We start from the raw sequence: 27500 nt of genomic DNA, 5'->3' as shown, positions 1-27500 counted from the left end.
CTGTGTGTGTCTCTGTGTGTCTGTGTGAGTCTCTGTGAGTCTCTGTGTGTCTCTGTGAGTCTCTGTGTGTCTCTGTGAGTCTCTGTGTGTGTCTGTGTGTGTCTGTGAGTCTCTGTGTGTGTCTGTGTGTGTCTGTGAGTCTCTGTGTGTCTCTGTGAGTCTCTGTGTGTGTCTGTGTGTGTCTGTGTGTGTCTGTGAGTCTCTGTGTGTCTCTGTGTGTCTCTGTGAGTCTCTGTGTGTGTCTGTGAGTCTCTGTGTGTGTCTGTGTGTGTCTGTGTGTGTCTGTGTGTGTCTCTGTGAGTCTCTGTGAGTCTCTGTGTGTCTGTGTGTGTCTCTGTGTGTCTGTGTGTGTCTCTGTGTGTCTCTGTGTGTCTGTGTGTGTCTCTATGTGTATGTGTGTGTCTCTGTGAGTCTCTGTGAGTCTCTGTGTGTCTCTGTGTGTCTGTGTGTGTCTCTGTGTGTCTGTGTGTGTCTCTGTGTGTCTCTGTGTGTCTGTGTGTGTCTCTATGTGTATGTGTGTGTCTCTGTGAGTCTCTGTGTGTCTCTGTGTGTGTCTGTGAGTCTCTGTGTGTCTGTATGTGTATGTGTGTGTCTCTGTGAGTCTCTGTGTGTCTGTATGTGTATGTGTGTGTCTCTGTGAGTCTCTGTGTGTCTGTATGTGTATGTGTGTGTCTCTGTGAGTCTCTGTGTGTCTGTATGTGTATGTGTGTGTCTCTGTGAGTCTCTGTGTGTCTGTATGTGTATGTGTGTGTCTCTGTGAGTCTCTGTGTGTCTGTATGTGTATGTGTGTGTCTCTGTGTGTCTCTGTGTGTCTGTGTGTGTCTCTATGTGTATGTGTGTGTCTCTGTGAGTCTCTGTGTGTCTCTGTGTGTCTCTGTGAGTCTCTGTGTGTCTGTATGTGTATGTGTGTGTCTCTGTGAGTCTCTGTGTGTCTCCAGCATTGAAGGCTTGTGTTGAATCTGGTCTGTGAACACTAGGTGGCGCTGCAGAACTGCTCATAAACCCAGTGGAGCTCAATCACTCCATCATGTGTGTGTGAGAGAGTGTGTGTGTGTGTGTGTGTGTGTGTGTGTGTGTGTGTGTGTGTGTGTGTGTGTGTGAGACCCACAGGCAGTGAACGATGGTCCATCCCTCTCCTCCATCGTACTCCTCCAGTGTGTGTGTGAGTGTGTGTGTGAGAGTGTGTGTGTGTGTCTGTGTGTGTGTGTGTGTGTGTGTGTGTGTGAGTGTGAGTGTGTGTGTGTGTGTGTGTGTGTGTGTGTGTGTGTGTGTGTGTGAGAATGTGTGCGTGTGAGACTCACAGGCAGTGAACGACGGTCCTTCCCTCTCCTCCATCGTACTCCTCCTGCCATTTCTCCACCTGTCGGATGAGTTTGAGGAACGAGCGTTTGGACACCGGAGTGTCCCGGTACATCGGCCAGCCCAGAAACTGGAACTGCTGGACCATCCGGTACCCGTCCTGAGGCTGGAGGAAAACAACACGCATCAGTGTGTGTGTGTGTGTGTGTGTGTGTGTGTGTGTGTGAGTGTGTGTGAATCCTGAGGCTGAAGACACACAACACGGATCAGACTGATGACTAGGATTGGGAATCGAATACTTGTTATAAAATTAAAATTTCGATTCCTCTGTGTGTATTTCAATATGACTGTAAACCATACTCTGTTTTCTGTGTTCATGTGTATCAGTATATCGGATCCATGCAGCTCTTAAAGTGACAGCAGCCTAAAATTCCTGCTCTATAATAACGCCAATATTCCTGCTCTATAATAACCCTAATATTCCTGCTCTATAATAACACTAATATTCCTGCTCTATAATAACTCTAATATTCCCGCTCTATAATAACCCTAATATTCCTGCTCTATAATAACCCTAATATTCCTGCTCTATAATAACCCTAATATTCCTGCTCTATAATAACCCTAATATTCCTGCTCTCTAATAACACTAATATTCCTGCTCTATAATAACACTAATATTCCCGCTCTATAATAACACTAATATTCCTCTATAATAACACTAATATTCCCGCTCTATAATAACACTAATATTCCTGCTCTATAATAACACTAATATTCCTGCTCTATAATAACACTAATATTCCTGCTCTATAATAACACTAATATTCCTGCTCTATAATAACCCTAATATTCCTGCTCTATAATAACACTAATATTCCTGCTCTATAATAACCCTAATATTCCTGCTCTATAATAACACTAATATTCCCGCTCTATAATAACACTAATATTCCTCTATAATAACACTAATATTCCTGCTCTATAATAACACTAATATTCCCGCTCTATAATAACGCTAATATTCCCGCTCTATAATAACGCTAATATTCCCGCTCTATAATAACGCTAATATTCCCGCTCTATAATAACGCTAATATTCCCGCTCTATAATAACACTAATATTCCCGCTCTATAATAACGCCAATATTCCTGATCTATAATAACACTAATATTCCTGATCTATAATAACACTAATATTCCCGCTCTATAATAACACTAATATTCCCGCTCTATAATAACACTAATATTCCCGCTCTATAATAACACTAATATTCCCGCTCTATAATAACCCTAATATTCCCGCTCTATAATAACACTAATATTCCTGCTCTATAATAACGCCAATATTCCTGATCTATAATAACACTAATATTCCTGATCTATAATAACACTAATATTCCCGCTCTATAATAACCCTAATATTCCTGCTCTATAATAACACTAATATTCCCGCTCTATAATAACGCTAATATTCCCGCTCTATAATAACGCTAATATTCCCGCTCTATAATAACCCTAATATTCCCGCTCTATAATAACACTAATATTCCTGCTCTATAACAACACTAATATTCCAGCTCTATAATAACGCTAATATTCCCGCTCTATAATAACGCTAATATTCCCGCTCTATAATAACGCTAATATTCCCGCTCTATAATAACGCTAATATTCCCGCTCTATAATAACACTAATATTCCCGCTCTATAATAACACTAATATTCCCGTTCTACAATAACACTAATATTCCCGCTCTACAATAACACTAATATTCCCGCTCTATAATAACGCTAATATTCCCGCTCTATAATAACGCTAATATTCCCGCTCTATAATAACGCTAATATTCCCGCTCTATAATAACGCTAATATTCCCGCTCTACAATAACGCTAATATTCCCGCTCTATAATAACGCTAATATTCCCGCTCTATAATAACGCTAATATTCCCGCTCTATAATAACCGCTCTATAATAACGCTAATATTCCCGCTCTATAATAACACTAATATTCCTGCTCTATAATAACACTAATATTCCCGCTCTATAATAACGCTAATATTCCCGCTCTATAATAACACTAATATTCCCGCTCTATAATAACACTAATATTCCCGCTCTATAATAACACTAATATTCCCGTTCTACAATAACACTAATATTCCCACTCTATAATAACACTAATATTCCCGTTCTACAATAACACTAATATTCCCGCTCTATAATAACACTAATATTCCCGCTCTATAATAACACTAACATTCCCGCTCTATAATAACCCTAATATTCCCGCTCTATAATAACACTAATATTCCCGCTCTATATTCCCGCTCTATAATAACACTAATATTCCCGCTCTATAATAACGCTAATATTCCTGCCGTCCGAGTTTTTTTTTTTTTTTCGTTATTGGAATCGAAAAGAATTAGAATCGATAAGCAGTGTGTGTGTGTGTGTACGCACCCGCGCAGCGTTATAGATGCGGAAGATCCTGCTGATAATGTCCTCCTCCAGATCCGCCGACACAAACTCCACCTGGATCGGGCCGTGCCGATGAACACCGTTCTCAGGCCAGTACTGAGGACACAACTGAGGAGAGAACACACACAACTGAGGAGAGAACACACACAACTGAGGAGAGAACACACAACTGAGGAGAGAACACACAACTGAGGAGAGAACACACAACTGAGGAGAGAACACACACAACTGAGGAGAGAACACACAACTGAGGAGAGAACACACACAACTGAGGAGAGAACACACAACTGAGGAGAGAACACACACAACTGAGGAGAGAACACACAACTGAGGAGAGAACACACACAACTGAGGAGAGAACACACACAACTGAGGAGAGAACACACACAACTGAGGAGAGAACACACAACTGAGGAGAGAACACACACAACTGAGGAGAGAACACACACAACTGAGGAGAGAACACACACAACTGAGTAGAGAACACACACAACTGAGGAGAGAACACACACAACTGAGGAGAGAACACACACAACTGAGTAGAGAACACACAACTGAGAAGAGAACACACACAACTGAGGAAAGAACACAAAACTGAGGAGAGAACACACAACTGAGGAGAGAACACACAACTGAGGAGAAGAACAACACACAACTGAGGAGAGAACACACAACTGAGGAGAGAACACACACATCTGAGGAGAGAACACACACAACTGAGGAGAGAACACACACAACTGAGAAGAGAACACACAACTGAGGAGAGAACACACATCTGAGGAGAGAACACACACAACTGAGGAGAGAACACACACAACTGAGAAGAGAACACACACAACTGAGGAGAGAACACACACAACTGAGGAGAGAACACACACAACTGAGAAGAGAACACACACAACTGAGGAGAGAACACACACAACTGAGGAGAGAACACACAACTGAGGAGAGAACACACACAACTGAGGAGAGAACACACAACTGAGGAGAGAACACACAACTGAGGAGAGAACACACAACTGAGGAGAGAACACACAACTGAGGAGAGAACACACACAACTGAGGAGAGAACACACACAACTGAGGAGAGAACACACAACTGAGGAGAGAACACACACAACTGAGAAGAGAACACACACAACTGAGGAGAGAACACACACAACTGAGGAGAGAACACACACAACTGAGGAGAGAACACACACAACTGAGGAGAGAACACACAACTGAGGAGAGAACACACACAACTGAGGAGAGAACACACACAACTGAGGAGAGAACAACACACAACTGAGGAGAGAACACACAACTGAGGAGAGAACACACACAACTGAGGAGAGAACACACACAACTGAGGAGAGAACACACACAACTGAGAAGAGAACACACACAACTGAGGAGAGAACACACACAACTGAGGAGAGAACACACACAACTGAGGAGAGAACACGCACAACTGAGGAGAGAACACACAACTGAGGAGAGAACACACAACTGAGAAGAGAACACACACAACTGAGGAGAGAACACACAGCTGAGGAGAGAACACACAACTGAGGAGAGAACACACAACTGAGGAGAGAACACACACAACTGAGGAGAGAACAACACACAACTGAGGAGAGAACAACACACAACTGAGGAGAGAACACACACAACTGAGGAGAGAACACACACAACTGAGGAGAGAACACACAACTGAGGAGAGAACACACACATCTGAGGAGAGAACACACACAACTGAGGAGAGAACACACACATCTGAGGAGAGAACACACACAACTGAGGAGAGAACACACACAACTGAGGAGAGAACACACAACTGAGGAGAGAACACACACAACTGAGGAGAGAACACACAACTGAGGAGAGAACACACACAACTGAGAAGAGAACACACACAACTGAGGAGAGAACACACAACTGAGGAGAGAACACACAACTGAGGAGAGAACACACATAACTGAGGAGAGAACAACACAACTGAGGAGAGAACACACACAACTGAGGAGAGAACACACACAACTGAGGAGAGAACACACACAACTGAGGAGAGAACACACACAACTGAGGAGAGAACACACAACTGAGGAGAGAACACACACATCTGAGGAGAGAACACACAACTGAGGAGAGAACACACACATCTGAGGAGAGAACACACACATCTGAGGAGAGAACACACAACTGAGGAGAGAACACACACATCTGAGGAGAGAACACACACAACTGAGGAGAGAACACACAACTGAGGAGAGAACACACACAACTGAGGAGAGAACACACACATCTGAGGAGAGAACACACACAACTGAGGAGAGAACACACAACTGAGGAGAGAACACACACATCTGAAGAGAGAACACACACATCTGAGGAGAGAACACACACAACTGAGGAGAGAACACACACAACTGAGGAGAGAACACACACACCTGAGGAGAGAACACACACAACTGAGGAGAGAACACACACATCTGAAGAGAGAACACACAACTGAGGAGAGAACACACACAACTGATGAGAGAACACACACAACTGAGGAGAGAACACACACAACTGAGGAGAGAACACACACACCTGAGGAGAGAACACACACAACTGAGGAGAGAACACACACAACTGAGGAGAGAACACACACATCTGAAGAGAGAACACACAACTGAGGAAAGAACACACACAACTGAGGAGAGAACACACACAACTGAGGAGAGAACACACACAACTGATGAGAGAACACACACATCTGAAGAGAGAACACACAACTGAGGAGAGAACACACACAACTGAGAAGAGAACACACACAACTGAAGAGAGAACACACACATCTGAAGAGAGAACACACAACTGAGGAGAGAACACAAACATCTGAAGAGAGAACACACACATCTGAAGAGAGAACACACAACTGAGGAGAGAACACACACATCTGAAGAGAGAACACACACAACTGAGGAGAGAACACACACAACTGAGGAGAGAACACACACAACTGAGGAGAGAACACACACAACTGAGGAGAGAACACACACAACTGAGGAGAGAACACACACAACTGAGGAGAGAACAAACACAACTGAGTAGAGAACACACACAACTGAGGAGAGAACACACATCTGAGGAGAGAACACACAACTGAGGAGAGAACACACACAACTGAGGAGAGAACACACAACTGAGGAGAGAACACACAACTGAGGAGAGAACACACACAACTGAGGAGAGAACACACACAACTGAGGAGAGAACACACACAACTGAGGAGAGAACACACAACTGAGGAGAGAACACACAACTGAGGAGAGAACACACACATCTGAGGAGAGAACACACAACTGAGGAGAGAACACACACATCTGAGGAGAGAACACACAACTGAGGAGAGAACACACACAACTGAGGAGAGAACACACACATCTGAGGAGAGAACACACACAACTGAGGAGAGAACACACAACTGAGGAGAGAACACACACATCTGAGGAGAGAACACACAACTGAGGAGAGAACACACACATCTGAAGAGAGAACACACAACTGAGGAGAGAACACACAACTGAGGAGAGAACACACAACTGAGGAGAGAACACACACAACTGAGGAGAGAACACACAACTGAGGAGAGAACACACACAACTGAGGAGAGAACACACACATCTGAGGAGAGAACACACACAACTGAGGAGAGAACACACAACTGAGGAGAGAACACACACATCTGAGGAGAGAACACACAACTGAGGAGAGAACACACACATCTGAAGAGAGAACACACACATCTGAGGAGAGAACACACATAACTGAGGAGAGAACACACACAACTGAGGAGAGAACACACACATCTGAAGAGAGAACACACACACATCTGAGGAGAGAACACACATAACTGAGGAGAGAACACACACAACTGAGGAGAGAACACACACACAACTGAGGAGAGAACACACACAACTGAGGAGAGAACACACACATCTGAAGAGAGAACACACAACTGAGGAGAGAACACACACAACTGATGAGAGAACACACACAACTGAGGAGAGAACACACACAACTGAGGAGAGAACACACACACCTGAGGAGAGAACACACACACCTGAGGAGAGAACACACACACCTGAGGAGAGAACACACACATCTGAAGAGAGAACACACAACTGAGGAGAGAACACACACAACTGAGGAGAGAACACACACAACTGAGGAGAGAACACACACAACTGATGAGAGAACACACACATCTGAAGAGAGAACACACACATCTGAAGAGAGAACACACACAACTGAGGAGAGAACACACACAACTGAGGAGAGAACACACACAACTGAGGAGAGAACACACACAACTGAGGAGAGAACAAACACAACTGAGTAGAGAACACACAACTGAGGAGAGAACACACATCTGAGGAGAGAACACACAACTGAGGAGAGAACACACACAACTGAGGAGAGAACACACAACTGAGGAGAGAACACACACAACTGAGGAGAGAACACACACAACTGAGGAGAGAACACACAACTGAGGAGAGAACACACACAACTGAGGAGAGAACACACACATCTGAAGAGAGAACACACAACTGAGGAGAGAACACACACAACTGAGGAGAGAACACACAACTGAGGAGAGAACACACACAACTGAGGAGAGAACACACACATCTGAAGAGAGAACACACACAACTGAGGAGAGAACAACACATCAACTTGTGATAGAAATCACACACAACAGTGTCAGTTCGGTGTGTTTCGGCTGATTAACGAGCTAAAACCCCTGATCATCTTCACCAGTTCAGAACAGCTTCACCAGCCCCTAACCAGTGTAAACCAGCACAACTGCACAACTGCACAACTCTACTTCTAAACACACTTCTACTGGTAGGAAGTGTCAAAAAGTCAACATGAAAACCAGATGTATTCATGCTCCTGGTCTTATTTCCAATTATTCAACAGTGAAATTTATTATAAATGAATGAATAAATAAAACATTCAGGTCTAGAAATCAAATCCCAAACGCAATTACATGTTTACTTTAAGCATGAAACTTTTAATTACTGATTTGAATAATAGGCTGAACATGACTTTCATGCGCATTTACATGAATAAAGATTAATTATTAAATCATTTATTATATCAATGATTTATATCAATGACAAAAAATTAATTTAATCGTAAAAAACATTATATATATATATATATGTTATACAAAATAAAAATGTTAATATGATATAAAAATGTACAATTAAAAAATCATTTAAAATAAAAAAGCAAAATTGTAATAATTATATCAATGATTTATATAAATGACAAATACAAATTAAAAAGTAATATAAATTATATATATTATATCAAATATAAAGTTATTATTTACAATAAAAATATTAATATTACATAAAAAAATATTATTTTAAAATAATAGATCAACATAAAAAACAAAATTTTGTCATGTGACCATTAACGGACATCAGAGAAGCGTGAAATGATTGGCATATGAAGTCAAATCTCCTCGAGTGAACATTTGGGCTCAAAGTGTGTGTATGAATCCGTCTGATGCTGGTGTGTGTGTGTGTGTGTGTGTGTGTGTGTCACCTGCGCAGGGTCCACGTCGTTCAGCATGACGATGGACGTGCAGTGATAGTCCAGCACCAGCCGCCAGAAGTCCTTGACGGTGTTGGGCAGAGGATGCTGGGTAACGATGAACGCCGACGGCTGCTTGTAGCTCTGATGATGAAGAGGATGATGAAGATGAAGAGAGAAAAACATCTTATTAACATCTTATTTACACGCCACCGTCTGCTAGACTAATCGCCTGGAGAAGTGTAGCACTCCAGCGTTCACACACACATCTCGTGTTTTATTACCAGCGCTGGCACTTACATTTACTGTAATCAAAACAAATGTGTGTTTAACTAACAAACAAACAAACAAACAAACAAACAAACAAACGCTTTTAGCCATTTTCCTGGCAGTGGAATGAATGAATTCCACCTGTTTCTGAACCGTTTTCACTGAGCACACGGGTAACGTACGTCCATGAGCGCGGCGTTGATGTAGTTGCTGCTCTCGCCGTCGATGGTGATGAGGAAGGGCAGGCATCGGTCAGGAGGAAGAACATCCATGCATCGGTTCTTCTCGTGGTTCCGCGGCAGCAGAGCGATGCTACAGTCCTCCACGCGTAACGTCGGCGTCACCATGTTCAACGTCTGCAGAAGGAAACATATCACATATTTATTTATATCAACTTATTTCATTCTATTACAGCGTTATCCCACTGGTGCTGTTCGTTTTTTTTACCAAAAAATTCTACGTATTGTTTTTTTAGAAATTTTTACTTGGTACAAAACTTGGTAAAGGTTTTGGTACTTGCTATGTAAATTCAGAAAAAAATAATCATGAACATGATTTGAAAAGGTTAAATTATCCTGAAAACAATAGTCACACTTGAGCTCCGCGCGGTCAAACATGAGCGCACTGGAAATGAAAGAGACAAGTTTCCTCTAGTGGAAACGTTTGGAACTGCAGCCGAACAACATCTCACTGAAAGAATATCAGGCTCAAATTTGAAACACAACTTGTTTAGATTTATGGCTTTGATTTTCTTGCAGTTTTAGAGTAAAATGTGTCTTTTAAAATGTATATTTCATATAAAAATTTTAAATTGTATTTTTGTGCATTTTTAATAACAATAAACACACAATTCTGTAACTTTTTTAAATTGAACTTTTTACAACTTTTTTCACCTCAGCAATAATCTGCCAAGTGTTGTCTTTGAAAAGAGATCAAACGTCAGTCTGTGCTTTACAGCATTTAAGATTTACAGTTTAAGTTGGAACTTTCAGGTCTATGCTCAGAAAGTGAATAAATGGATTATAAATACAGCGTAAATATAATTTAGTACCATAAAATCCCCTAAAAATACAAAATATGAAATAAAAAAAACATTATCAAACTAAAATATAGTACAATCATTTCATTGAAATAATAAATAAAAAAGATTCGGTCATTTTTGACCGAGACGTGAAGAGCACCATGTTTTACTTCATTATTCAGTGTGCTTGCAGCTTTTGTTCTTGACACGTCTGAATGCGTTTCTGTAGTGCGCACGTCTGAATGCGTTTCTGTAGTGCGCACGTCTGAATGTGTTTCTGTAGTGCGCACGTCTGAATGTGTTTCTGTAGTGCGCACGTCTGAATGCGTTTCTGTAGTGCGCACGTCTGAATGCGTTTCTGTAGTGCGCACGTCTGAATGCGTTTCTGTAGTGCGCACGTCTGAATGCGTTTCTGTAGTGCGCACGTCTGAATGCGTTTCTGTAGTGCGCACGTCTGAATGCGTTTCTGTAGTGCGCACGTCTGAATGCGTTTCTGTAGTGCGCACGTCTGAATGTGTTTCTGTAGTGCGTACGTCTGAATGTGTTTCTGTAGTGCGCATGTCTGAATGTGTTTCTGTAGTGCGCACGTCTGAATGTGTTTCTGTAGTGCGCACGTCTGAATGTGTTTCTGTAGTGCGCACGTCTGAATGCGTTTCTGTAGTGCGCACGTCTGAATGCGTTTCTGTAGTGCGCACGTCTGAATGCGTTTCTGTAGTGCACATGTCTGAATGTGTTTCTGTAGTGCGCACGTCTGAATGTGTTTCTGTCTGAATGTGTTTCTGTAGTGCGCACGTCTGAATGTGTTTCTGTAGTGCGCACGTCTGAATGTGTTTCTGTAGTGCGCACGTCTGAATGTGTTTCTGTAGTGCGCACGTCTGAATGTGTTTCTGTCTGAATGTGTTTCTGTAGTGCGCACATGTCTGAATGTGTTTCTGTAGTGCGCACGTCTGAATGCGTTTCTGTAGTGCGCACGTCTGAATGCGTTTCTGTAGTGCGCACGTCTGAATGCGTTTCTGTAGTGCGCACGTCTGAATGTGTTTCTGTAGTGCGCACGTCTGAATGTGTTTCTGTAGTGCACAGGTCTGAATGTGTTTCTGTAGTGCACACGTCTGAATGTGTTTCTGTCTGAATGTGTTTCTGTAGTGCGCACGTCTGAATGTGTTTCTGTAGTGCGCACGTCTGAATGCGTTTCTGTAGTGCGCACGTCTGAATGCGTTTCTGTAGTGTGCACGTCTGAATGCGTTTCTGTAGTGCGCACGTCTGAATGTGTTTCTGTAATGCGCACGTCTGAATGTGTTTCTGTAGTGCACATGTCTGAATGTGTTTCTGTAGTGCGCACGTCTGAATGCGTTTCTGTAGTGCGCACGTCTGAATGCGTTTCTGTAGTGCGCACGTCTGAATGCGTTTCTGTAGTGTGCACGTCTGAATGCGTTTCTGTAGTGCGCACGTCTGAATGTGTTTCTGTAATGCGCACGTCTGAATGTGTTTCTGTAGTGCACATGTCTGAATGTGTTTCTGTAGTGCGCACGTCTGAATGTGTTTCTGTAGTGCGCACGTCTGAATGCGTTTCTGTAGTGCGCACGTCTGAATGCGTTTCTGTAGTGCGCACGTCTGAATGTGTTTCTGTCTGAATGTGTTTCTGTAGTGCGCACGTCTGAATGTGTTTCTGTAGTGCGCACGTCTGAATGTGTTTCTGTAGTGCACAGGTCTGAATGTGTTTCTGTAGTGCGCACGTCTGAATGTGTTTCTGTAGTGCGCACGTCTGAATGTGTTTCTGTCTGAATGTGTTTCTGTAGTGCGCACGTCTGAATGTGTTTCTGTAGTGCGCACGTCTGAATGTGTTTCTGTCTGAATGTGTTTCTGTAGTGCGCACATGTCTGAATGCGTTTCTGTAGTGCGCACGTCTGAATGCGTTTCTGTAGTGCGCACGTCTGAATGCGTTTCTGTAGTGCGCACGTCTGAATGCGTTTCTGTAGTGCGCACGTCTGAATGTGTTTCTGTAGTGCGCACGTCTGAATGTGTTTCTGTAGTGCACAGGTCTGAATGTGTTTCTGTAGTGCACACGTCTGAATGTGTTTCTGTCTGAATGTGTTTCTGTAGTGCGCACGTCTGAATGCGTTTCTGTAGTGCGCACGTCTGAATGCGTTTCTGTAGTGTGCACGTCTGAATGCGTTTCTGTAGTGCGCACGTCTGAATGTGTTTCTGTAGTGCGCACGTCTGAATGTGTTTCTGTAGTGCACATGTCTGAATGTGTTTCTGTAGTGCGCACGTCTGAATGCGTTTCTGTAGTGCGCACGTCTGAATGTGTTTCTGTAGTGCGCACGTCTGAATGCGTTTCTGTAGTGCGCACGTCTGAATGCGTTTCTGTAGTGCGCACGTCTGAATGTGTTTCTGTCTGAATGTGTTTCTGTAGTGCGCACGTCTGAATGTGTTTCTGTAGTGCGCACGTCTGAATGTGTTTCTGTAGTGCACAGGTCTGAATGCGTTTCTGTAGTGCGCACGTCTGAATGCGTTTCTGTAGTGCGCACGTCTGAATGCGTTTCTGTAGTGCGCACGTCTGAATGCGTTTCTGTAGTGCGCACGTCTGAATGCGTTTCTGTAGTGCGCACGTCTGAATGCGTTTCTGTAGTGCGCACGTCTGAATGCGTTTCTGTAGTGCGCATGTCTGAATGTGTTTCTGTAGTGCGCACGTCTGAATGCGTTTCTGTAGTGCGCACGTCTGAATGCGTTTCTGTAGTGCGCACGTCTGAATGTGTTTCTGTCTGAATGTGTTTCTGTAGTGCGCACGTCTGAATGTGTTTCTGTAGTGCGCACGTCTGAATGTGTTTCTGTAGTGCGCACGTCTGAATGCGTTTCTGTAGTGCGCACGTCTGAATGTGTTTCTGTAGTGCGCACGTCTGAATGCGTTTCTGTAGTGCGCACGTCTGAATGCGTTTCTGTAGTGCGCACGTCTGAATGTGTTTCTGTCTGAATGTGTTTCTGTAGTGCGCACGTCTGAATGTGTTTCTGTAGTGCGCACGTCTGAATGTGTTTCTGTAGTGCACAGGTCTGAATGCGTTTCTGTAGTGCGCACGTCTGAATGCGTTTCTGTAGTGCGCACGTCTGAATGCGTTTCTGTAGTGCGCACGTCTGAATGCGTTTCTGTAGTGCGCACGTCTGAATGCGTTTCTGTAGTGCGCACGTCTGAATGCGTTTCTGTAGTGCGCACGTCTGAATGTTTCTGTAGTGCGCATGTCTGAATGCGTTTCTGTAGTGCGCACGTCTGAATGCGTTTCTGTAGTGCGCACGTCTGAATGCGTTTCTGTAGTGCGCACGTCTGAATGTGTTTCTGTCTGAATGTGTTTCTGTAGTGCGCACGTCTGAATGTGTTTCTGTAGTGCGCACGTCTGAATGTGTTTCTGTAGTGCGCACGTCTGAATGCGTTTCTGTAGTGCGCACGTCTGAATGCGTTTCTGTAGTGCGCACGTCTGAATGTGTTTCTGTCTGAATGTGTTTCTGTAGTGCGCACGTCTGAATGTGTTTCTGTAGTGCGCACGTCTGAATGTGTTTCTGTAGTGCGCACGTCTGAATGCGTTTCTGTAGTGCGCACGTCTGAATGCGTTTCTGTAGTGCGCACGTCTGAATGTGTTTCTGTAGTGCGCACGTCTGAATGTGTTTCTGTAGTGCACAGGTCTGAATGTGTTTCTGTAGTGCACACGTCTGAATGTGTTTCTGTCTGAATGTGTTTCTGTAGTGCGCACGTCTGAATGCGTTTCTGTAGTGCGCACGTCTGAATGCGTTTCTGTAGTGTGCACGTCTGAATGCGTTTCTGTAGTGCGCACGTCTGAATGTGTTTCTGTAGTGCGCACGTCTGAATGTGTTTCTGTAGTGCACATGTCTGAATGTGTTTCTGTAGTGCGCACGTCTGAATGCGTTTCTGTAGTGCGCACGTCTGAATGTGTTTCTGTAGTGCGCACGTCTGAATGTGTTTCTGTAGTGCGCACGTCTGAATGCGTTTCTGTAGTGCGCACGTCTGAATGCGTTTCTGTAGTGCGCACGTCTGAATGTGTTTCTGTCTGAATGTGTTTCTGTAGTGCGCACGTCTGAATGTGTTTCTGTAGTGCGCACGTCTGAATGTGTTTCTGTAGTGCACAGGTCTGAATGCGTTTCTGTAGTGCGCACGTCTGAATGCGTTTCTGTAGTGCGCACGTCTGAATGCGTTTCTGTAGTGCGCACGTCTGAATGCGTTTCTGTAGTGCGCACGTCTGAATGCGTTTCTGTAGTGCGCACGTCTGAATGCGTTTCTGTAGTGCGCACGTCTGAATGTGTTTCTGTAGTGCGCACGTCTGAATGTGTTTCTGTAGTGCGCACATGTCTGAATGTGTTTCTGTAGTGCGCACATGTCTGAATGTGTTTCTGTAGTGCGCACGTCTGAATGTGTTTCTGTAGTGCGCATGTCTGAATGCGTTTCTGTAGTGCGCACGTCTGAATGTGTTTCTGTAGTGCGCACGTCTGAATGCGTTTCTGTAGTGCGCACGTCTGAATGCGTTTCTGTAGTGCGCACGTCTGAATGCGTTTCTGTAGTGCGCACGTCTGAATGTGTTTCTGTCTGAATGTGTTTCTGTAGTGCGCACGTCTGAATGTGTTTCTGTAGTGCGCACGTCTGAATGTGTTTCTGTAGTGCGCACGTCTGAATGTGTTTCTGTAGTGCGCACGTCTGAATGCGTTTCTGTAGTGCGCACGTCTGAATGCGTTTCTGTAGTGCGCACGTCTGAATGTGTTTCTGTCTGAATGTGTTTCTGTAGTGCGCACGTCTGAATGTGTTTCTGTAGTGCGCACGTCTGAATGCGTTTCTGTAGTGCGCACGTCTGAATGCGTTTCTGTAGTGCGCACGTCTGAATGCGTTTCTGTAGTGCGCACGTCTGAATGTGTTTCTGTCTGAATGTGTTTCTGTAGTGCGCACGTCTGAATGTGTTTCTGTAGTGCGCACGTCTGAATGTGTTTCTGTAGTGCGCACGTCTGAATGCGTTTCTGTAGTGCGCACGTCTGAATGCGTTTCTGTAGTGCGCACGTCTGAATGTGTTTCTGTCTGAATGTGTTTCTGTAGTGCGCACGTCTGAATGTGTTTCTGTAGTGCGCACGTCTGAATGCGTTTCTGTAGTGCGCACGTCTGAATGCGTTTCTGTAGTGCGCACGTCTGAATGCGTTTCTGTAGTGCGCACGTCTGAATGCGTTTCTGTAGTGCGCACGTCTGAATGCGTTTCTGTAGTGCGCACGTCTGAATGCGTTTCTGTAGTGCGCACGTCTGAATGTGTTTCTGTAGTGCGCACGTCTGAATGTGTTTCTGTAGTGCGCACGTCTGAATGTGTTTCTGTAGTGCGCATGTCTGAATGCGTTTCTGTAGTGCGCACGTCTGAATGTGTTTCTGTAGTGCGCACGTCTGAATGTGTTTCTGTAGTGCGCACGTCTGAATGTGTTTCTGTAGTGCGCACGTCTGAATCTGTTTCTGTCTGAATGTGTTTCTGTAGTGCACATGTCTGAATGTGTTTCTGTAGTGCGCACGTCTGAATGTGTTTCTGTAGTGCGCACGTCTGAATGCGTTTCTGTAGTGTGCACGTCTGAATGCGTTTCTGTAGTGCACATGTCTGAATGTGTTTCTGTAGTGCGCACGTCTGAATGTGTTTCTGTAGTGCACATGTCTGAATGTGTTTCTGTAGTGCGCACGTCTGAATGCGTTTCTGTAGTGCGCACGTCTGAATGCGTTTCTGTAGTGCGCACGTCTGAATGTGTTTCTGTCTGAATGTGTTTCTGTAGTGCGCACGTCTGAATGTGTTTCTGTAGTGCACACGTCTGAATGTGTTTCTGTAGTGCGCACGTCTGAATGTGTTTCTGTAGTGCACAGGTCTGAATGTGTTTCTGTAGTGCGCACGTCTGAATGTGTTTCTGTCTGAATGTGTTTCTGTAGTGCGCACGTCTGAATGTGTTTCTGTAGTGCGCACGTCTGAATGTGTTTCTGTAGTGCGCACGTCTGAATGCGTTTCTGTAGTGCGCACGTCTGAATGCGTTTCTGTAGTGCGCACGTCTGAATGCGTTTCTGTAGTGCGCACGTCAGAATGCGTTTCTGTAGTGCGCACGTCTGAATGCGTTTCTGTAGTGCGCACGTCTGAATGCGTTTCTGTAGTGCGCACGTCTGAATGTGTTTCTGTAGTGCGCACGTCTGAATGCGTTTCTGTAGTGCGCACGTCTGAATGCGTTTCTGTAGTGCGCACGTCTGAATGCGTTTCTGTAGTGCGCATGTCTGAATGTGTTTCTGTAGTGCGCACGTCTGAATGTGTTTCTGTAGTGCGCACGTCTGAATGTGTTTCTGTAGTGCGCATGTCTGAATGTGTTTCTGTAGTGCGCACATGTCTGAATGTGTTTCTGTAGTGCGCACATGTCTGAATGTGTTTCTGTAGTGCGCACATGTCTGAATGTGTTTCTGTAGTGCGCACGTCTGAATGCGTTTCTGTAGTGCGCACGTCTGAATGCGTTTCTTTAGTGCGCACGTCTGAATGTGTTTCTGTAGTGCGCACGTCTGAATGTGTTTCTGTAGTGCGCACGTCTGAATCTGTTTCTGTCTGAATGTGTTTCTGTAGTGCGCACGTCTGAATGTGTTTCTGTAGTGCGCACATGTCTGAATGTGTTTCTGTAGTGCGCACGTCTGAATGTGTTTCTGTAGTGCGCATGTCTGAATGTGTTTCTGTAGTGCGCACGTCTGAATGTGTTTCTGTAGTGCGCACGTCTGAATGTGTTTCTGTAGTGCGCACGTCTGAATGTGTTTCTGTCTGAATGTGTTTCTGTAGTGCGCACATGTCTGAATGTGTTTCTGTAGTGCGCACATGTCTGAATGTGTTTCTGTAGTGCGCACGTCTGAATGTGTTTCTGTAGTGCGCACGTCTGAATGCGTTTCTGTAGTGCGCACGTCTGAATGCGTTTCTGTAGTGCGCACGTCTGAATGTGTTTCTGTAGTGCGCACGTCTGAATGTGTTTCTGTCTGAATGTGTTTCTGTAGTGCGCACGTCTGAACGTGTTTCTGTAGTGCGCATGTCTGAATGTGTTTCTGTAGTGCACACGTCTGAATGTGTTTCTGTAGTGCGCACGTCTGAACGTGTTTTTGTAGTGCGCATGTCTGAATGTGTTTCTGTAGTGCACACGTCTGAATGTGTTTCTGTAGTGCGCACGTCTGAATGTGTTTCTGTAGTGCGCACGTCTGAATGTGTTTCTGTAGTGCGCACGTCTGAATGTGTTTCTGTAGTGCACATGTTGTGCCACACTGACCCTGAACTCCTCCTTGATCTGGCTGGAGTTGGTCTGCGGGTCCAACCGGTTCATGTCGTAATACACAGAGCGAAGCTGATTGGCCGGGATTGTGGTGTCGCCACAGAGACACGCCTCCAGGATGGCGTCATGGATGAACACATACTGCTCCTGAAACAGCAATAAACCAATGACAGATCAATACATCCATCAATACATCCATCAGTACATCCATCAGTACCAATACATCCATCAATGCATCCATCAATACATCCATCAGATCAATACATCCATCAGATCAATGCATCCATCAATACATCCATCAGTACATCCATCAATACATCCATCAGATCAATACATCCATCAATACATCCATCAGATCAATACATCCATCAATACATCCATCAGTGCTCACAGTTTTATATTAGTATTATTTATATACTATTATAGTTTCATGAAAATGATTAATTAGCTTTTACTGATATATTTTCAGTTTTCATTTCAATTTTAGTTAATTGTTTAGAAATATTTGTTATTTTGTGCTATTGTCATTTTTTTAGTTAAAAAAAAACTATTTAGGTTTAATTTATTTTTATTTCAGTTTAGTTTTTATTTATTTCCAGTTAGAACTTATTTCATTTAGTTGCCAAAGCAACATTTATTTTTTTACATTTTCTATGATTTCATGCAATATGTATATTTGTATTTTATTTCAGCTTTATTTCAATAAACAGAAGTGTTTTTAATAGTGTGATTGGTCATTTTTCTGTAGATTTTGGTGTTTGAGCACAAATTTAACCTTTTGAATATATACAACCCATAGATGAAATCACAGAAAATCTAATGTTTATTAAAAGTTCAGATAGTCATATTTGTCTGCGACAGAAACACACTTATATAACAGATCCCAGACAGCGATCAGACGGACCGCTTGACGCAAATCATTCATGAAGTGACATTTGAAACATCCTCAGGTGATTCTCTTCATGTGACGGTCAGATAAAGTCTCAGGCTAGACGTTTCTATGGGTCTTTAGTGTAACTTTATTTCAAGAAGTACAAGGTATCTCTGAGTGGGCGGGGCTTGAGTGAGAGGCAGCATGTGATTGGCTCTGTCGGATGTGAGGTGTGTGTGATTGGCTGACGTGAGGTGTGTGTGTGATTGGCTGATGTGAGGTGTGTGTGTGATTGGCCGACGTGAGGTGTGTGTGATTGGCTGATGTGAGGTGTGTATGATTGGCTGACGTGAGGTGTGTGTGTGTGATTGGCCGACGTGAGGTGTGTGTGATTGGCTGACGTGAGGTGTGTGTGTGTGATTGGCTGATGTGAGGTGTGTGTGTGATTGGCCGACGTGAGGTGTGTGTGATTGGCTGATGTGAGGTGTGTATGATTGGCTGACATGAGGTTTGTGTGATTGGCTGACGTGAGGTGTGTATGATTGGCTGACGTGAGGTGTGTGTGTGTGATTGGCCGACGTGAGGTGTGTGTGATTGGCTGATGTGAGGTGTGTATGATTGGCTGACATGAGGTTTGTGTGATTGGCTGACGTGAGGTGTGTGTGATTGGCTGATGTGAGGTGTGTGTGTGTGATTGGCCGACGTGAGGTGTGTGTGTGTGATTGGCCGACGTGAGGTGTGTGTGATTGGCTGACGTGAGGTGTGTGTGTGTGATTGGCTGATGTGAGGTGTGTGTGTGTGATTGGCCGACGTGAGGTGTGTGTGATTGGCTGATGTGAGGTGTGTGTGTGTGATTGGCTGACGTGAGGTGTGTGTGATTGGCTGGCGTGAGGTGTGTGTGATTGGCTGGCGTGAGGTGTGTGTGATTGGCTGGCGTGAGGTGTGTGTGATTGGCTGACGTGAGGTGTGTGTGATTGGCCGACGTGAGGTGTGTGTGATTGGCCGATGTGAGGTGTGTGTGTGTGATTGGCCGACGTGAGGTGTGTGTGTGTGATTGGCCGACGTGAGGTGTGTGTGATTGGCTGACGTGAGGTGTGTGTGTGTGATTGGCTGATGTGAGGTGTGTGTGTGTGATTGGCCGACGTGAGGTGTGTGTGATTGGCTGATGTGAGGTGTGTGTGTGTGATTGGCTGACGTGAGGTGTGTGTGATTGGCTGGCGTGAGGTGTGTGTGATTGGCTGGCGTGAGGTGTGTGTGATTGGCTGGCGTGAGGTGTGTGTGATTGGCTGACGTGAGGTGTGTGTGATTGGCCGACGTGAGGTGTGTGTGATTGGCTGATGTGAGGTGTGTGTGTGTGATTGGCCGACGTGAGGTGTGTGTGATTGGCTGGCGTGAGGTGTGTGTGATTGGCTGACGTGAGGTGTGTGTGATTGGCTGGCGTGAGGTGTGTGTGATTGGCTGACGTGAGGTGTGTGTGATTGGCCGACGTGAGGTGTGTGTGATTGGCTGATGTGAGGTGTGTGTGTGTGATTGGCCGACGTGAGGTGTGTGTGATTGGCTGGCGTGAGGTGTGTGTGATTGGCTGGCGTGAGGTGTGTGTGATTGGCTGACGTGAGGTGTGTGTGATTGGCCGACGTGAGGTGTGTGTGTGTGATTGGCTGATGTGAGGTGTGTGTGTGTGATTGGTCACCTCGGTCTGGACCATGTTAACCCTGCGAGATCGCAGTTCTCTGACGCAGTTGTAAATGTCCACGACTCCTTCTCGCTCCGCCATGTCCAGCATGATGTCGATGACGATGAAGCATCCGGTGCGTCCGGCTCCAGCGCTGAGGACACACACACACACGTGTTTAACAGAACACACACACACACACACAGGCGTTGTGCGGAGAGAGAGGCGAGCGTCACCTGCAGTGCACCACCATCGGCCCCGCGCTCGCAGGACTCTTGGCTTTGACCCGGCGGATGAATCCCAGCAGACCCGTGGAGTGATACGGCACTCCGTGATCCGGCCAGCCGGTGAAGTGGAACTGCCGGATCTCTCTGATCTCATGAGCTCCTCGCTGCAGTCAACACACACACAGATAATAATAACAGAAATAATTTCGATTGTAACTGTATATGAAATGAATATAGTGTAGTTCGATCATATTATATTTATAACCGATGTTGAACCTTTTCCACAGCGAAGGTTCGAATGACGTATTCCGAGAGAAGCTGCGTCTCGATGAGCGTCACCTTCATGTCCCTGTAGATCTCAGTGTCGTCGGGCCAGTACTTACAGCACTTCACCTGCGCACACACACACACACACACACACACACAGGTTCATGAACAGCTGATCGTTTAAACACACATGGGTTTATGAACAACCTGCTTAAACATGAGATGGTGTACAGAAGCAGAAACATCATCAGCATTTAATCAGGAGTTTCCAGTCGGATCTGAAGTGTCCCGGATCCCAGAGATTATCCCAGACTAATTAACCAGGTTAACCCCTTCATAACCAGACCACACCTCCTGAGACACACAGTCTCCGATCACTCAAACTCATTAATGAAGTCAAGCGTTCTCTCCCTTTATCTGTCCATCTGTTTGTCATCCGTTTATTAGCACCCATCCGTTCCTCATTATTATCCTGTTTTCTCTCTATGAGTCTATTAAGACGGCTCTAATTGGCGGGATAATTGCGCTCTAATGGCGGAGCATATTTCGTCTCAGTCGCCGCCAGGCCGGAAAAACAAAGGGCCGTGATGCTATCGGCTCCGTCCTAATTATCATCAGATCATCTCTAAACGAGGGAGCATTAATCACCTAATGAGTTATTTACATATTCAGTCACACACATCCTGAAGCGACACACTCCAGCATCCCGGGATAAAACAACAAACACACGGAAAAATGCTACAATGCTACATTTCTCTATATGTACTCCAGTGAGCTCATTGTTTCTGCCTTAAATTATTACATTGTTTAAATTAATACATTTTTCGCTAACCCTAACTTTGTATATATACATTTCTGAAATGCATAACTTAGACAGTCTCCTCTGATAACAGAACACTGTAAATTGTAATGTGGACTCATGCATGTTCTGTAAGCTGCTTTGAAATGATGTGTGTTGAGAAAAGCGCTACACTAATAAATGTGAATTGAACTGAATTGAAAAATACATCCAAACGTCTGTTCTAGAGAGAGAGTGGATGTCATCGGAAACCAAAGCAGAAGAGTCAGAAGAAAACTAATGAAGTTTTACACAGAGAAGATGTTTTTTAGCATTATGACAGTATTTTTGACGAGTGATTGACAGGTTGGAGCCGCCGAACGGCGTGACTTTGTGAAGTTCAGGGTTTTTCTGGCCTACTTTTATCACACTCTAATTTTAGCCGTCGACCAGGAGCGAATCCAGCAGTTTTCCTCTCTTAATGGCTTATTAATGACTGGAATGTGATTCCGAACGAGACCCTTTTGTTCTTGTCAGATATTAAGATGGGGTTTTAAAATCCCATTAGTTCCGAGTGTCAGATTTCCGCTGAGATTTGATCCTGGTTTCGCCACAGGCTCTTCGGGCACAATGGTGTCGCTCGCTCCCTCGGTCCCTCTGTGAGTTTCTTCCCGACGCGACGCAGAGAATCGGAGATGATCACAGCGCTGCTGTCTCCAGATTACAGCGGATGAAGTCAGTGTTTTATCCGGGATAATCTCCCTCTAACAGGGCTAACTTTACCAGTCTGAGAACAGCAGTGCTGACGCTTCACACTCACACTAATCAGCTTACAGATGACCAGCATTATAGAGGAGTTATCACAACACACACACACACACACACACACACACACACACACACACACACACACACACACACACACACACACACATTATGGAGAAGTTATCAGAACACACACACACACACACATTATGGAGAAGTTATCAGAACACACACACACACAGACACACACATTATGGAGAAGTTATCAGAACACACACATTATAGAGGAGTTATCACAACACACACACACACACACACACACACACACACACACACATTATGGAGAAGTTATCAGAACACACACACACACAGACACACACATTATGGAGAAGTTATCAGAACACACACATTATAGAGGAGTTATCACAACACACACACACACACACACACACACACACACACACACACACACATTATGGAGAAGTTATCAGAACACACACACACACACACACATTATGGAGAAGTTATCAGAACACACACATTATGGAGAAGTTATCAGAACGAACACACACACACACACACACACACACACACACACTCTCACACTCACACCTCACACTCACACACACACACACACACACACACACACACACACACACACACACACACACACACACACACACACACAATGGAGAAGTTGTCAGAACACACACACACACACACACATTGTGGGTAATGGCGTGTGTGAGGCTCAACAGATGTCCAGGAGCCTCGGATACGGTGAGTGTTTTCCTGTTTACCGGCTGGAAAGACGTTTTTTTTTGACACACAGATCTGGTGCTGCTCTTAATTAGCAGCTCAATGAGATCAGGGTGAAACGAGATCACACACTCCTTTCATGTCTGTTCTCAATCTAATCCTTTAATGTGGATCCATAGATTGACTTTGTCAGCAGAAATTAAATACACTGGCTTTGATTAGGATAAGCATTGTGTGTGTATGTGTGTGTGTGTGTGTGTATGTGTGTGTGTGTGTGTGTTTTTGGATGGTGTCCCGCTCTTCTTCTTGTCCAGTTGTTGGTGGCGTCTGTGAGTCCAGATTGTATGAATATGGGAGAATATGGGAGAATATGGGATAATACGGGATAATATGGGAGAATACGGGATAATACGGGAGAATAAGGGAGAATACGGGATAATACGGGAGAATACACGAGAATACGGAAGAATATGGGAGAATATGGAAGAATATGGGTGAATACGTGAGAATACGTGAGAATATGGGAGAATATGGGATAATGCAGGAGAATATGGTTGAATATGGGAGAATACGGGATAATATTGGAGAATATGGGAGAATACAGGTGAATGTGGGAGAATATGGGTGAATAGGGGAGAATATGGGAGAATACGGGAGAATACAGGATAATACGAGATAATATGGGTGAATACGGGAGAATATGGGTGAATATGGGAGAATACGGGTGAATATGGGAGAATACGGGATAATATGGGAGAATACGGGAGAATGTGGGATAATACAGGAGAATGTGGGGATAATATGGGATAATATGGGTGAATATGGTGAATACGGGAGAATATGAGAGAATACGGGATAATACGGGAGAATATGGGAGAATACGGGAGAATGTGGGATAATATGGGATAATACGGGTGAATATGGGAGAAAATTGGTAAATATTGGTGAATACGGGAGAATATGGGAGAATACTGGTGAACATAGGAGAATATGGGTGAATATGGGAGAATACGGGATAATGTGGGGATAATATGGGATAATATGTGTGAATATGGGTGAATACGGGAGAATATGGGATAATACGGGAGAATGTGGGATAATATGGGATAATACGGGTGAATATGGGAGAATATTGGTGAATACGGGAGAATATGGGAGAATACGGGTGAATATAGGAGAATATGTGTGAATACGGGTGAATATGGGAGAATATGTGTGAATACGGGAGAATACGGGATAATGTGGGAGAATTCCCAGAGTTCATCAGGAGCAGATGGTGGCGTTGATGAAGCAGGGGCAGCTTCAGTCTCTCAGACACTCGAAAGCTGAGGCTGAGAATACAGCGGCCCGTCGGGAGGAATCACACGTCTCCTGAACAATAGCAGTGACCAGATGTGCATGTGTGTGTGTGTTAGTTTGTGTGTGTGTGTGTGTACACCAGCACTGCGGTTTTATTTTGCTTTTAGCCATAGATACTGTGAGAAATGACATCGAAAAAACTATTCAATAATAAAATAAATAACCAGAGAGGGGTTACACTTTTGTCATTACCTGGCTTTTGTATTAGTTTTTTATATATGTCTATATGGTTTTTATTAATTTTAGTACATCAAGTTAAACTGAATGAAAGTGAGAAATGCTAAGATTTAAGTTTAAAAAAAAATATTTTAAGGAACAAATAGTTTTTTTCATGAACGCTTTTGTTTAAAATGTAAAACAAAAGAAAAACAAAATAGATACAATACTGTTTATAATATTCATAATTGAGTAAAAGCCCTCCCTCTGAGCCACTCGCTGTTCGTCATTGGTCAGTCAAACCGGAAGCTCCGCCCCAAACTCACGTGATTGGTTGAGTGAAATTGACTCATATTGACATTGTTAAAGTGTCATTTCCATTCAAAGTTGTGGATTTAACTTGCAATTTTTAACAAAGTTGCAAAACTGGAATATGGCATAAAACATTTGTGAATAAAGCAGCGTTTCCATCACATGTGTTCAGGAGAACAAAATCATCACTTCCTGACCAAGCGGCAACATTCTAATCTGAGAAATGAAGTCTACCCGGAAGTGCGAAAAACTGCAATACATCGAAAATCCGCTAGGGGCAGGTCCCAAAAGGGAGCAAATGTCCATAGACCCCATGTTAAAATGTCTGTTTTCACAGCAGAAATTCATGTTTTTACAGGTTGGTCCCATGGACTTTTATTGTATTTTTCGATAGGTTCCGAGTGCCTGACAACTGTGAGGGGGGTGAATTTTTTTCTAACTTGTTAGTTTAGATCGTATTTAGATATAAAATATGACAAATAAGGGCGTGGTTAACTTTGATTGACAGCTTGATTGACAGCTGATAACGAGCATAGGCTGCGCCAAAGAGAATGACAACATAAGCGCCATTTTTTAATCTACAGTTGAAATATAATACTACTGTTTCTGTATCATGAAATGTAGTTTTAAGAGTTTTTCAGGCGAGAATGTAGTTGTTTAAAGCTCAAATCTGTGGTTTATTTATAAAGATTTATGATAATTTTATCCAGGTTGTGAGACCCAGTGATGACCGGGCGCTCGGCGCTCATGTACCCCGCCGGGAACAGCCTTTCCTCGGCTAGTCCTTCTGGCGTTTGCCGCTGACTCTGGCGTCTCTGTAGTGGTTAAACATGAGATATAACTCGTCTTGTGTATATCTAACGGGCGATTTTTGGTCTTGTGAATCTATAATTTGTTCCCTGGCCAATCGTTTTGGCTGAGGGGAAGTTTCATAACTTTATAAGCTATAACTTTACCGTTGTATGGTTAGACTAGAGCGCTGACTTTGTATGTTTGACTGAATTGTTTGCTTTATTTGTATAGCTTCTTACACCTTTTACTTATACTTTTATAATGGCTAATATTGATAAAACTGAAATTTAACAAAAAGAGACTGGGTTGAGTTTTGTCATTTTAAATTTTAATACAACTAAGATGATCTGTAATGTTGCTTACTGCAACATCTGTTGTTTAGTACAAATGCACATATTGCCTGGACCATATTAAAATGTTTAATGTTTTTATATTATATTTAAACGAAAAGAGGCAGGTTTGTGTTTTATATTTTGTTTTGTTTTATAAATATGCAAACGTTATATGCAGTGAATATAATCAATACGCGTTGCCTGAACCACATTTGTGTGGCTATAATGTTTAAGATTTCTTTAAATGAAAACGAAAAGAGTTAGTATGGTGTTTTATAACATATTTCGTTTTATTGTTGCCTAAAACATACACACAGAGATAACTGGAGTAGCAGAGCGAGCGGAGTGACGCGCGCTGTTCCATTTGCAGAATAACCAGACTCGCGTCCTTTACCCATATATGGACTGGCCCGAAGGTGGGCGGGGTTAGGATTTCCCAAGATTTTCCAAGATGGTGCCGCCCATACCCCCCATAAACGGCCTCAAAACCGTTCTTCAGAAAGTCTATGGCTGACGTCACAGACGCTTTGTCCATATTTTTTACAGGCTATGTTCCTGACGCAAAATATCACTAATAAACTGTAAGTTTCTCCCTCCATCATAAACGATTAGCGATGAAATCTTTATCTGCCTCAATTGAGCGCATACGATTTTTATGCACATTTTTAGAATTTGTTGCACATCTTGGTTTCTCCATCCAGAGCTGTTTATGCGATATACACACATTTGCATGGAAAACGAACACACCATGAACATCTGGAATCAGGTGTTCCTCTCCATCAGTGTGTTGGATGTGTAACGGCCTGGAGAGATTCGGTGTTCTCGATCTTCCCTGAAGGACTCGGATGTTTACCAGGATTCAGTCTGGAGAGATTTCTTTCATTTTGTCTTTAATAAAATCAACGCACCAGCGGATCTCGGTCGGTCTGTGATCGGAGGAATATTAAAGTCCAGGTTCACTCACCCGGCCGACTTCAACCAGATTGGTAACCATGACGATCGTCGCCGTGTTCTCCTGCCAGATCATCCTCCAGAAGTCGTAGACGGTCTCCTGCATCGGGCCTGTGTGTGAGAGACTCTTCATCAACTCACTTCATTTAATATTCATCAATATTATTGATCTCCTGCATTGACACCATTATATGATTGAGCTGGACCATGAGCGCTATATAAATAAACGTGACTTGACACGATGTTCTGACTGCAAGTCAACAAATAATTACAGTCAAACCAAAATATATTCAGACTCCTTCAACAT

At 43.8% G+C, this 27500-nt stretch overlaps 1 protein-coding gene across 11 annotated transcripts in view; it reads right to left on the bottom strand.

The window, feature by feature from the left end:
- The window catches only part of ptprma (protein tyrosine phosphatase receptor type Ma), a 296654-nt gene that overhangs the window by 10060 nt on the left and 259094 nt on the right, over positions 1–27500 (bottom strand). For all 11 annotated transcript variants that reach the window (XM_081352828.1, XM_081352833.1, XM_081352834.1 and 8 more), the window contains 9 exons: positions 27207–27304; positions 20999–21115; positions 20732–20886; positions 20514–20649; positions 17950–18099; positions 9815–9988; positions 9375–9506; positions 3765–3890; positions 1302–1465 (listed from right to left, as the gene is read on the bottom strand). In XM_081352828.1, the coding sequence (XP_081208954.1) occupies positions 1302–1465; positions 3765–3890; positions 9375–9506; positions 9815–9988; positions 17950–18099; positions 20514–20649; positions 20732–20886; positions 20999–21115; positions 27207–27304 (1252 nt within the window). The remainder of the gene's footprint in view (positions 1–1301; positions 1466–3764; positions 3891–9374; positions 9507–9814; positions 9989–17949; positions 18100–20513; positions 20650–20731; positions 20887–20998; positions 21116–27206; positions 27305–27500) is intronic.

The sequence above is a fragment of the Scardinius erythrophthalmus genome (genome assembly GCF_964197995.2).
Source record: "Scardinius erythrophthalmus genome assembly, chromosome: 22".
NCBI lineage: Eukaryota > Metazoa > Chordata > Actinopteri > Cypriniformes > Leuciscidae > Scardinius > Scardinius erythrophthalmus.
This window is presented reverse-complemented; position numbering and strand designations above follow the sequence as displayed.